We start from the raw sequence: 12,525 nt of genomic DNA on the forward strand, positions 1-12,525 counted from the left end.
CGGCGTTTTAATTTGCAGTCCGCCGGGGCGGCAGTGGGAGCCGTGCAGGTGGCTCGTTCTCCTGTCCCCTGAGCGTTCTGTTCATGTCGAGGGCCTGCTTAATGTTTGCTGCAAGACCAAAGCTTGGCTGGACGAGGAAGAATCGAGTAGAAAGAATGAGATTATTAGACTTTGATGCCTGAGCTAGTGAAGTCAGAGTGTGCTTTCTGTACTGTGTGTTACCCCTGGCACTTCTTGTGTGCTCTGATGTCCAGACACCTGCAACTTTTTTCACTTTTAAGTTCTTTTTTTAAGAAACTTGTGCAACTTCAGTGCACAGCTTGCTGGTGAGCAGGTGTTGCATAGCAAGGTTAATCTGTCGTGCTTTTGGACGGCTCTTTGAGAACAGGAGATAATTTGCTTCAATGTATTGATATTTGTCAAACGTGACTCATTTAGGAATATTATTTTCATCTTTTAACCTACTGTAGGCACTCTGATAGCCAAAACTGCTGTGGTCATGTTTTATTTGCGCTTTGATAAAACTTCCAGATCTGGTTTCTTGCACTGAGATTAGGACTGCGATTTTTAGCTCGGATTTCATCATTAAGAGCAATGTGGTTTTGGTTCAGCAATAAAACACGGCCGACATCGAGTATTAATGCTGATTTCCACGGAGGGGGGTGGCCGTGGTTAATGGTTGGTTCAGCCTGTTAGAAGGGAGCGCCAGATAAATCCTCCTGTCCCAAGTGGGCTGCGAAGCCAGTACTGCTGCTGCTGGAGTGGCTTTCCACAGTCCAGGAAAACTTTCATCTGCTCGGGCTGGAAGATACGCAGGAATTGGAGGTGCCACGTGTCCTCTCACTACTTTTTTTGGGGTTTTGGGGTGTTGTGGCCGCATGCTGCTGTGCGAGCTGCCCCTCAGCTGTGAGCAGCCCCGACAGGTGCACAAGCCAAGTGCTGCGGGGACTGCGGCGAATTAATGCACGGGATGAAAAATAACCCTTTGGAGCACTTGCCGAAGAAAATAAAAACTCATTCTTTGCCAGATACGTGTCTAATAAACGACGTTGCTCTGATTTGACACGGGCATTAGGGTGCTTTTACTGAGAGTAGGGAGTCTGAGTGCAAGGGGAAGTGCAGAGCACCGAATTTATTACAAATTTATTTTCTGTGTGGTTTTTACATTAGCCCAGCAGCTCAGGTTTGCTTATTTAACCAGTTTGTTCTCGTTGGTATCATTCGGTGTTCAGAGAGCGACTTGGTATCGGACAGTGCAGCTCGCGTTCTGCAGCCAGGTATTAAATTGAAATGAGACCGTGCTGAAACGTGTTTGAAGAGATGCTGGCAGTTGTTGAGTTTTATTCAACGCTTCGTTGAGTTTCCTAACTTGTGTCACTGTATGTTAACTAACATTTGGTAGTCCTTACAGCGCTGCTCGTGGCCAACTCTCCTGACATCCACAGATGCCGCTTACCTCTTCAGCTTCCCTGTGGGGTAGATCAAAAATCACCACTTCTGTGTGTTTTCAGGGCCGTAAATTACAAGATCATGTATAGGACTGTGTTTTTAATTGCTCGGTCAGATTTTCTGCCTCTGTAATTAATAAATAATTTCAGTAATTGCTATTGTTTAAGTTCATAAACAGCTAACTTATTGTTTTCACTTCAAAAAGAACACAGGGCTGATTTTTCTGTTCAACATTTTCCAGCCCTGGTATCTTCCGAGAGTGCAGATTGGGAAATAGGGTCCGTGAGCAATCCATAATTTTTACCTTCTGGGATTTTAAACTTGCAAAGAGGGAGCTTTTTGGCTGGGACAAAGGCTACTGCAGTTTGAATGGAGGAACGCCTTTCAAATGTCTGATCCAAATGGTAAAAAGCTTGTTTTTGTAGAAAACGAAACTAACTTACTAGGTGGTTCTGTGAGTGTTTTCATAAGGGTATTTCTGGAGGATTGCTGTTTTCTACAAAGTGGACTGTGTGAGATGTTTTGTAGGATTTTTTTGTTGTTTTGTGTTGAATTAACTAATCTCATTTGTGTCTTGGAGCTCAGGATTATGAATTGTAGACTTGGCTGAAAGATTTTTTTTTAATTATTCACTGATAATGGAGGCTGTTATGAGCAAATCAAGTAGCAGTTCAGCTGTTTCTTCCCGAACTGAACATTTGTGCTAGTGGATGACAAGATGCCTAGGCAGGAATGTTTTCACTAATGAGGTAGTCTCGTTTGTGTTGGGTCTTACAGCAAAATAAACTATTTTTTTTTTCATTAAATGCTTGCCAGAAGGGAGCAAGTAGATTTGTGTTTTCCTACGGCAGTTCTATAGGACTTTATACAAAAGCTCTTACAAAATATTCAATATTTGCAACTTAATGTTTTGTAAATACTGTGTAATGAACTGAAACTACAGTAACAAGTTTTGCAGTGATGTGCTCCTTCCTAAGGTATGTACATAAACCATTTCACTTGTTACCACATCTTCCAAGTGTTTATACTTTGTCTGTAACACACTAAGTGCGTCTTCCAGGGACATACCTGCTGTGTTTTCCTCTTCGCTGGCAGGCTGGGGTAATGTGTGGTGTTAGCAGTCCCTAATGGCATGCCAAGGATGGAGAGATTTCAGCTGTAACCCTGCTAAATGACCGCTCCGTGCAGGGCTCTGGTGGTTCTGCTCTGTTCTAACATCTGCGAGAGGTCTGAAATAACGAGTGCTGCTTGAAAGACTTCAAAGAAGGAGTGGAGGATGGAAAAAGACAGTAATTAAAGTAGCACAGGCCAGTTGGAAATAGGAAACAAATTCCTGGAAAAAGGCATTGTGAAAACAAGAAATGTTCTTCGTTTGACCCACGTCTTGGCATATAGAAATGTTCTTTATAGTGTTCTGGGATATGAAACTCCTGGGCTATGGTTTCTGCTTGAGCAGCGAGCGTTGAGCACGTTTCCTACCTTTCTTGCCGTATCTGGAAGAAAGGTTAGCTCCTAGTTGTTGTGTATTGTCTTGGTTCTCTTTTTTATTGTAGTAGTGCTCTAAGATGAAAACCGTATTCTTCTACAGAAGATAATTCAGCCCAATCTTTAGCTGGATGACAAATATCCGCAGCATATCGTAACAGGAGTTTGTGGTAATGTTGTTTGGGGAATAAGCATGAAAACAGAAGACGTGAAGTGTTTTCATCACAAAGCAAGAAAGAATGGTTATAGCCAACTTTTCCAATATCCCCTGCAAAAGGCTGAATGTTAGAGGCCTTTCCCCAAAAAGCAAGCTTTTCCTTTTTAACCCTAAAGACAGACACAACAGCATTAAAAAGTCAGTGGTATGTTTTCATTTTGTTCCCCAAAAGTTGGTAAACGTGGTGTAGAAGACACTAGACCTTCCCTCTTGGATGAGAGTAGGAGTTGGTTGCCGTTTCAGAGCAAGAGTAATCTTCAAGTAGCCTTTGAAACCTTTTGTTGTTCAGGGAAATAACCAGAAAGGTGTATCTTCGTAAGTATATCTTTGAACAGGTTTATTTTGTGGTTGAACACAGAGTAAATGACATTCCTGCTGGTAGCTCAGGGGTTTAATAGCATGGAGTCATTTATGAGGGTCTGTTTGCTGTTGTTTTCTCCTTAAAAAATTTACACCCCCCTAGCAGTACAGGGAGGAATACTGAAATATAATTACTGACCTGTCAAAGCTCTGACAGCTCACAGGGACTAGTGGCACCCTTTGAAGTCAGTGCTATGCTGATGGATGAATTTGTCAGGAAAGCAATTATTTCTCTTGGCTTCCGGGTTCTCTTTAATGACATGGGAAAATACAGAGTCCCGACTCGTACAAATGAGCTGAGAGAAACTGCTTCAGTACTGCTGTGCAGATGGAATGAAAACTGTTAGCGTGTATGTAAGAGGAGATGGGATGAGGAGCGGGGCAGGCAGAAGAAAGGAGGAGGAAGTAGACACAGAATTTGGACAGCTTGAGTCTAGAAATAATGTTCTTCAAACAGTCCATGAAAGAATTCATGGTGACATGGGCAGTAAACTTCTGCAACTACGTCTGCTCTGTTAAAATGTTTAAGATAACCGTGAGCGTTCTGGGTGCAGATTGGAATGACAGCTTAAGGAAGCTGGACTGCTTTTGATCACTGACAGCAGTAAGTAAAAGAATGTAAATAAAAAGTGCTTCAGTGCCTTTTCTTCTCGTTTCAGGTTTGTTTCCTGATTTCATAACTTACAAAGCTGAGACAGTAAAAACTGACTGTTGAAGGGTGCAAGGTGTGAATCTGCTTGAGCAGGTAGGCATGCGATAGAAAATAAAATGTTCAAAGGTGGTAAAACTGCGTGTTCTGGTGCTTGGAATATACCTCCCGATATCCCCTATATTCTGGGTATGCAGCATGTTAAACTTCATTGGTTAAATTTTTTTTTGGCTGAAGCATTGCACTGATTTCAGTCAGTGGCCACTTGAAAAGCAGCATAAAATTTCTACTTAACTGTTCTGAATAATCCGATTCTGAAGCCTAGGTAGGCAGTGGAAGTGGCTAGCAGCAGTAGACTTGACAGTGTGTTTTTTCCATTGCTTGGAGCAGAGTTGAGCGCTCGTTTTGAATTTTGTCAGAAGACAAAACTGGTAAAACATTAACATCTCTGACACCGTTTCATGACAAAAGCTTGTCTTCGGGCAAAGTCCATTGAAGTGGCTTGGTAGGAGCGTTCTCTATTCCAGTTTTTCTCTCTTTGAGTGTTATGATGGGTTGCAGCAAAGATTTAGAAATGGAGAAGGCAAACTCTAATTCTTGAAATAGCCTCCAAGCTTCAAGAAATTTTGTCAGAGGATTCCAGGCTGCTGGTTCTCCATCTGGAAGCCCTCTGCGTGTCAGCAGGAGCAATCGTGTCCCTTTAAAGGTAGAGGTGGAGTCAGTGCCATGGGAAGGCAACTCAGGAGCTGGGAGCAGGAAGGAAATGTGAGCGCTGTTGGAGCAGGTTGCTAATGAGGAGTCTCCATAGCACTGTGTAAACGCTTCTGCTGTAGTCCCCTCTCAGGACCAGGCACGCTTTGTCTTCTGATGCTTTGCAAAGCTGCATCCCCCTGGGAGCTGAATGAGGCTGTGTGCATGGCTTTGGGGGCACAGCATCACGCTCAGTGGAAAAACCTAAAAGGTGTAAGGTAAGTGAGCAGCCACTGCTGCCTTCGCTGGTCGGCTTTGCTTCATTTACAGGTGTCTCTGTAACATCAGGGTAATTCTTAGCAAGTTTTATAAGAATAGATTCTTTCAGAACAATTTTTTTTTTTGTTTAGGAGCTGAACACATTTTATTTCAGTAAGTAAATCATTAATTCTTAGAAGGACTATACGTGTGCCACAGTATGTTTACAACTGCAGTGTTAACATGGGGGAGATGAAGTGACTCCAGTGCTTGGTTTGTTTAACCTCTTGGTTCCCGATTGAGCATAGAAACTTGGTTTCTATTCTAGTAGTAATTACCTCATGTTAGGAGTTAATCATCCTTTTAAAAATTGGCAAAGATTAAAAATAACTTCTAAGGCAAGGGAGCTTTTGGCACAGGTACTGCATGTACCACGCTAGTGTTTGGCTAGTAAGTGCTGCAGATCAAAGTAAACTGCAAAGACTCTTAAAGAGCTTAAAGCAAGTGATACTTTTAAGGTCTATTTTGGGACCTTCTGAGGACTTACACCTCTTGTTAGTTAAAGAGGCTCAGCTTTAAAATTGTGATTTAAAGTGGATCATGTCTACTCTCCAAACAGTTGTCAAGCTAGCCCGGGGTTGGAGGGAGCAGTTCTCCCTTTCTGCACCTCTGTAATTGCATGACTGTAAATGTTGGTATTTACTGTTGGTATTTAGGGGAACTATTTAAAAAAAAAAAAAGCGTGTTAAGTTTTTGGACGGTATTTAGCTCTTTGTGCAATGTAACATAGCTGTAATTGTGGGCTGCAAGCCACTTCTGCTGTGCTCTGTCAGGTCAGCTCTAACCACGTACTTTTTCTTGGAAAATGATTTATCTCAGAAGAGACACAACCAGGAGGAGCTGTGGTGAGAACTAAATTCTAATGGTACTGGCCTGTTAAAATATTTCAACTCGTGTTGAATTCAGGCTTGATAACATTAACTTAGAGCTGGTATTATGTCGAAGTGGAGCTTGTTCTTGAACCTCAGGGTTGTCATTTAATAGAAAGCCATCCTGAAATTACACAGTTCATGGGATAGTTTTGTAATCTCCTATAATGTAGCTTTTCCCTGACATTATTATATCAAAGCCCCAGAGGATTTAGTTGGGAGCAGTTTTATGATTTTGGGATGCAATTTAGATCATCTTCATGCTATTCAGTTGTTCCTATTACCATTGTTTCTTCTGTTTTGTTTCCATGTTCTGGTTTAGTGTGCTAGGTTTTTGGTTGGCTTTGGATTGATTTTTGGCTAGCTGACCTTGGAAAAGTTGCTGTTTCCACAGTTGTATTTAGTGAATTAAAAGGAAATATTTATAAATGGGCCTTTCATACGTTCTTTCCCTGAAAAATGACCATGCATAGGAGTGAACTTAGCCGTAGCAGTGGTAGTGCTTGTTGATTTCCCCTGGTGCATTTTTTTTCTCCCTTAATAGAACAGGAAACATTAAATCTTTTTTTTTTTTCTGCAAACTTTCTTCTGTGGAATGATGTTAAAATATTTTAGTTGAATGGGTATAGCTTTGTTAGTACAGTGAAAGGGGAGAACGAGAACGTGTAACATGATCTTAGAAATAAAAACAAGCTTTCCACTTCTGGAAAGTACCAGCCCGTGATGAAGTAGGGCCCTATTTCCTAGCAGCTGCCCCCGTGATCGGCATTGTGCTGTTCCTCAAAGCCGTCGGAGCGTTTGGTAACCATATATGTAATTTGGCTGCGTAGAGCAACTGAAAGTGAAAACAAGTCAGTCCACTGGAATTTCCTTAAAATGGATACAGAGAGAAGTGCTCAATCAGTCATGTTTACATAGCTGAATGTCTCTATTTTAAAAAAGGAGGTAAAAAAAGGGATAAAATTCTAGTAATAGAATCCCCTCTTTTTTTTCTGGTTGCAATTCATCAGTCCTTTTTGCTGCAAATCGTTGATACCAATCCAGTGCTCAGCTACCGCAGATTCTTTGCAATCCTCTCCTTGTTCCCAGAGCAGGGCCGCCTTCCTCCTGTTCTAGAATGCGGGGAGCGAGCGTTGCAGAGTGTTTGCTTCACAGATGCTCTCAGCTTTTGGCGGTTTGTTTTCCTCCTGCCTCTTTGTTCACTTTAGGATTTGAGATGCTTTTTAGCTGTTTAAATAATTAAAGTAACTCGGCATAAACTCTGGACCCGTCACAGCTACTATTGATCTTCAGTTTTCAATGATCTCATGGATTTGAACAGTGTTACTTTCTTCTCTCCTAGGGCAGCAGAGGCTAAGGACTTCCTTACTTAAGTGAGCAGATTCTTACATGGTCTCAGAGCCACAGACAGTCACAGCTTTCACATGGACTGCTTTGGGGTCGTGGTTTCTCAAAAGTGTATTGAAAAGGGCAATTTAATGAGCTCATGACAGCAGCTCTTCACTTAACACTTACTGGAACTATCATCCCTTTGAAGGAATGAATGTTCAGTGACTCCTTTCCAACAGACCTTTTCACCAGGTTTTTGGCATTACCACCCTTTTATCATTCCTCGATATTTTCTAAATACCAGTTAAATAATATTAAAAACCAGTTTAGGCTCAGGTGAAGTCCGAACCAGCTTGACCTTGAGCATCTTGAAGTCAGGAATGTTGCCGTCAGTGAGGCCAGTTGTTCTGCGGGCTGCTGCGAGTCGCAGTGCTCTGTCCCTCCTTTCTTACGCTGGTAAAGTGCCCTACATCTGCCTGAGCCCAGAAGCGGAGAAGTCTGTTGTCAGGACCAGAAGTAGAAGCAAAGTCTTTACTTGTTTTTCTCTTCTGCCTTTGCTGCGGTACTGTAGGACGGAATAATCACACAAAGCGTATCCTGAAAGAGTGGGCGCGCAAACCACGGCTGGCACTTCAGTGCCCAGGTCTGCCAGGCGTCTCTGCTCGGCGGAGGTGTGAGATTGATGGAGTGCAGTTGCTGCCTGCAGTGCCTGGGAAGGGGGGTGGAGGGTGAGGGGAGGGGGTGGAGGGTGAAGGGGAGGACAGGGCAGCTGCAGCTCGCGTAGCAGAGAGCCTGGCAGCGTGCTGGTGAAATCCAGCAATATTCAGTGAGCGTGATTGAATTGCGGAGCTGTTCTACTTCCTTGTGATAAGGCTTGCCAGCTAAAATTCAGCCTCCCTAGCTGCTTCTGATAAAGCTAGGAATTTTATTTATTTATTTTTGAATCAGGAACCTGCAGTAGATTGAACTGGGAACTGTCAGGCTCCGGGGGTGATTTTTGCAATGGTATACCTGAAACCGTGACAGCTCGGGTTTCTTTTCCGTAACTGCACTGCATGTAGGAGCTGCTGTTTCTCTCCAGCAGATACTGGGCTCGCTTTGCTATGACTGTAGTTGTGTAGCGTGCACGGTATCGGCAGCTTGCCTTTGTGCTTTCAGAGTGTGTATCGCAGCTGTCCAACGACTGCGTCTCCACCAGGGATCCGGTGACAGGAGAGATGCCGCTTAGGTTCAGTAAAGCCGTCTAATTTCAGTCTCTTCTGAGAACCCTGATTGCCATGGGAAGGTGTATATTAAAAACACTGGTTAGACTTTTACTAAATGATCTTTTGGGGCTCTCATATGTATTTTGAGCTTCCTTAAGTTACTTGAGAGGAGGATATATCGTGATTAAAGCTGAAGTGCTGATAACGTACTAGAACTAAATAGGCACTAATAAAAAGCCAGCTCTTAGTTAAGCATGTGTTATGTTTATTCAGTAATATATTTTTATTAATACAGTCACAGTTGTAGTTTCTGTTTGATCAGAGAACCTAAAATTCCACCTCTGGATTTATTACGTTGCACCTGGAAAAACAAAGACGTTTAAATCTTTTTCTAGGCTGCTGCCTCTACCTGGAGCTGGGATAACGTAGTGGAGGCTGATTTGGAACAGATTCTGGCAAAATCTGTTGGAGGGAAACAAACGAACAAAAAAACAATGTTTCATGTTATAGGAAGTCTTAGTGACCTGCCAATGATGTCTTTGAGAGGAGGATAGGTGACAAATCTTAAATAAGAGAACAAAATATAATAGCAAGTTGCCTTTTAGTGCACCGATTAAAATTGAGATCGGGTTTCCTCGCGGTGTTACTGGCAGCCTCCATGTAGCTCGTGTGGGGGTTGCTTCATGTGAGAGTTGGTTCTGACTGCTTGCCTGACTCAGATTGCAGTCGGACGGATCTGCAGAGAAATGAATCAAACACGGTCAAGTACATATGACGATCGGTCCAACCCTAGAACATGACGTGCAGAATTACGAGGATCGCTTGCTAGCACTGGGGATGTTTCCTGACAAACCAAAAATACGTTAAATTGTAATCTGGAAGCTATGGAGAGTTTTCTTCTTCTGAAGTATCGTTTTTCATGCATTATATATAAAGTTCCAAAACATGAATGAAGCTGTCTACAGATCCCCTTTCAATGATAAGTCAGGATAAAAGTGGGTTTTTTTCAGTAACTAGAATTTTACTGTTGTACATGTGTATATACAAGCAGAACTGTAAACCTGTCATTACACCATTTTCGCCCCTTCGTCCAAATTCCGTATGCAGCATTTTACTAACTTTAGGACTTTTTGCTAATGTAATTTCTTGGAAGAGATTTAAACTGCAAAGGTTTATGAAAGGATGTTCCTGTATGCCACGTAAATATAAATGTTTCGTGGTGCTTCCTGGAAAGCCAATCCATTGCTTCTCTCCGGTCTGTGCTTTGTTTTTCTAATGAACTAATGTCTTTTTTTTTTATTTATTTTGTTTTGCTGCTGGATCAGTTCCTTGGTCTGATTCATCAGCACAGAAGTAAGCAACTTCAGGAAGGGGATGAAGGGTTTTGATGGGACCTCTGTTTATGATTTGGTGATGGTACCACATGCAGTGCACGTTGGACTGTAGCTCAGCTCTTTTGCTTCCCGATTGTCGTAACCTCATCAAACTGCCTTGCTGCTGAAAGCAGTGCTCCTGTCTAGCCAGGAATTTGTCTGCTCCTCTGTGTCGGACCTGGGATTTACATGGTGAGGAGGTTGGTTGGATTAGTGCATTGATCTCCTTGAAGTGTGAGGGATTAATTTTTTTTTTTGGTGTTAGTTTTCAGGTAGATTAGTGAGCTGATACAACTCGCCGAGTGCTTGCACTGTTGTATAATCCAAGCCAACGGAAACAGCCAGAGCTCTCACCACGCCACAGCGTGGTGTTGGGTGTCCTGATGGGATTTCAGTCTGCTTAGAGAGCAACGTGCTAAGAGGGAAGCACCTGCTGAAACCTGTCCAAAACCATCACTTGCTTTTCGTGCGAAAATTGCGTTCTATGATGAAGCTATGGTCATCTAGTAGTCTTGCTTCCCTTCACGTGGTGGAAGTAATTCAGGTGGTGGGGTGAAGTTGGTGGCCTGTTAACAGCAGAAGCAATTTATTTAACATTTGTAAATGAAACTTGGTTAATGTGAGCAGGTTTTCTTCTCAGCTTCATCCACTGCCCGTGGAATTGCAGAGTTCAGATCTTGACCCTGCCCACTGGTGTGGAATAGCTGAGGATCCGGACAGCAGCTATCAGTAGCATGGCTCCCCTTCCCACCTGCTGCTGCTCCCTCCTGCTTCTAGGAAGGGAAATAGAGCCTGGGAACGTAACCTGAGGGGAGGGAGCACAGTTCCCCTCCTCTCCTCCAAGCCAGGGGCCAAAGCCTTATCCATTTCAGCTGCAGAACTAAACTGAAACCAATGGGGAATCTGAAGCTGGAGCGTATTTCGCAGCACGATCAACTTTTGAGTTGTAAGGAATTTTGTTTGTGGCTGGATACAGAAATTAAATAGGTCAGCTATTACTACTGTTTCAAAGCACTGCAAGTGCAGAACAGAAATGGCACGAGCTGTTCTGATCTGTCGCTCTGGTATGTTAGGTTTGCTCCCAGCCCTTCGTGGAAAGGAGGTCACAAAATGTGGTTGTTCGTACCGTGCAGGGGAAAGTTTGTGAAGGCCCCTGTCGGAAGCTCCCTGACAAAAAAAAAAATCTGACCAGTTGAAAGAAACACAGCAGTTTTAATCCTATCGAGATTTGTCCCGACCTTCAAATGTAAACCGTATGCTCCGGCCCTTTATGTTAACAATTATTGTGGGTTTTTCTGTCCTGAATATTCCTGAATGTTTTTCTTTCCCTGAAGGTAAGAGGTGATAAAAGTCCTTTAGAAAATCTTGCGTCTCGATACAAAGTTTTGCTTACAAACTGACAGATCAGATAGTCGTGTAACTGAAAGGATTATCTGGTCAGACTGTATGCCCTAAAATCGCCTCTTAAGGGACTCTTGAACCTGTACCTGGTTACATTCCTGAAAATAACACAGATAATTCTTATGCGGTAGCTACTTTGAGTCACTTAATACTACAAGGTATTACCTTCTGTCTTTAGTATTTGAATGACTCCGTGAATATTTGGAAGGACATTAAATTATTTTGGCTGCACTACAACTCCCCACTGGATGATGCACTGATCACAGCAACTGCATGAACTGCACAAACAGACAGGACACGTCTTGGATTTAACCTGAGTGTTCATAGCTAGACAGATCTGTGGAAACAGGGTTATTAATTTATCTTGGATTATTGTTTTTGTTTGTGATTCCTTCCAAAAATTAGAGAAGAGTCTGGAGGGATGAGAGAGGTCGGCAGATAAGCTTTATTTTATTTCTTCAGACTGCCAGATGTTGCCTGTTCTTTCAGGTCTCCAGTGTGACTTCATTTTTCAAAGTTTATTTCGCTGTTTCCTTCAGGTGTAACTGACAGGTGCTTGCAAAGATGTCTAAAACCAACAAATCAAAGTCTGGATCCCGTTCTTCTCGTTCAAGATCCGGATCAAGATCTCGCTCACGTTCCTTCTCCAAATCTCGCTCGCGTTCTCGTTCTGTCTCACGGTCAAGAAAACGCAGGCTTAGGTAAGTGTGTTCAGCTCTGAAGTCTGCGGGTGTGACTGTGTTTTTTCCTCTGTCCTGTTCAGGTGGTTTGTCACTTAGTGCTTTTCTATATAAAGCCTTCGATTAGTTTCTAAGGACAGATAATGTCCTGTGTCTTAGGTTGTTTCCTGCCAACCTATACAGTTCTGAAGTATTTTCAGTGGACTAGGACAAGAAATTGGGACTAGTTCTTAGCACTGTCAAGACGCTTCAACTCTTAACAGAGTTACTCTTAACAGAGTTACCCTATAGCAAGTCTTTGGTGAACAGCAATTTTACTTTTTTCTTTTTAGATCTCCTTCCCCTAATAAGAGTGCTATCAGGTACAGCACAGTTACATCAGAAAGTGGATTTGTTAGCATAGCTAATTTTGTCAGGGATGCAGTCTGCAGTGAAGTTGGTGCAGCCATTTTACGCCAGGCTGTAAGAGAAGACGTCTGTACTTTCCCTCTTCCTAAAAG

General features: G+C 42.7%; 1 protein-coding gene across 3 annotated transcripts in view; it reads left to right on the plus strand.

The window, feature by feature from the left end:
* Nucleotides 1-12,525, plus strand: part of THRAP3 (thyroid hormone receptor associated protein 3) — a 34,194-nt gene that overhangs the window by 6,559 nt on the left and 15,110 nt on the right. For 2 of the 3 annotated variants that reach the window (XM_040534934.1, XM_040534931.1), the window contains exons 3-4: nt 4,171-4,256; nt 11,885-12,046. In XM_040534934.1, coding sequence (XP_040390868.1) covers nt 11,910-12,046 — 137 coding nt within the window. In that variant the 5' untranslated portion in view covers nt 4,171-4,256; nt 11,885-11,909. The remainder of the gene's footprint in view (nt 1-4,170; nt 4,257-11,884; nt 12,047-12,525) is intronic. The other variant, XM_040534932.1, reaches the window with a different exon arrangement.

Source organism: Cygnus olor, chromosome 23, assembly GCF_009769625.2.
Source record: "Cygnus olor isolate bCygOlo1 chromosome 23, bCygOlo1.pri.v2, whole genome shotgun sequence".
Lineage (NCBI taxonomy): Eukaryota > Metazoa > Chordata > Aves > Anseriformes > Anatidae > Cygnus > Cygnus olor.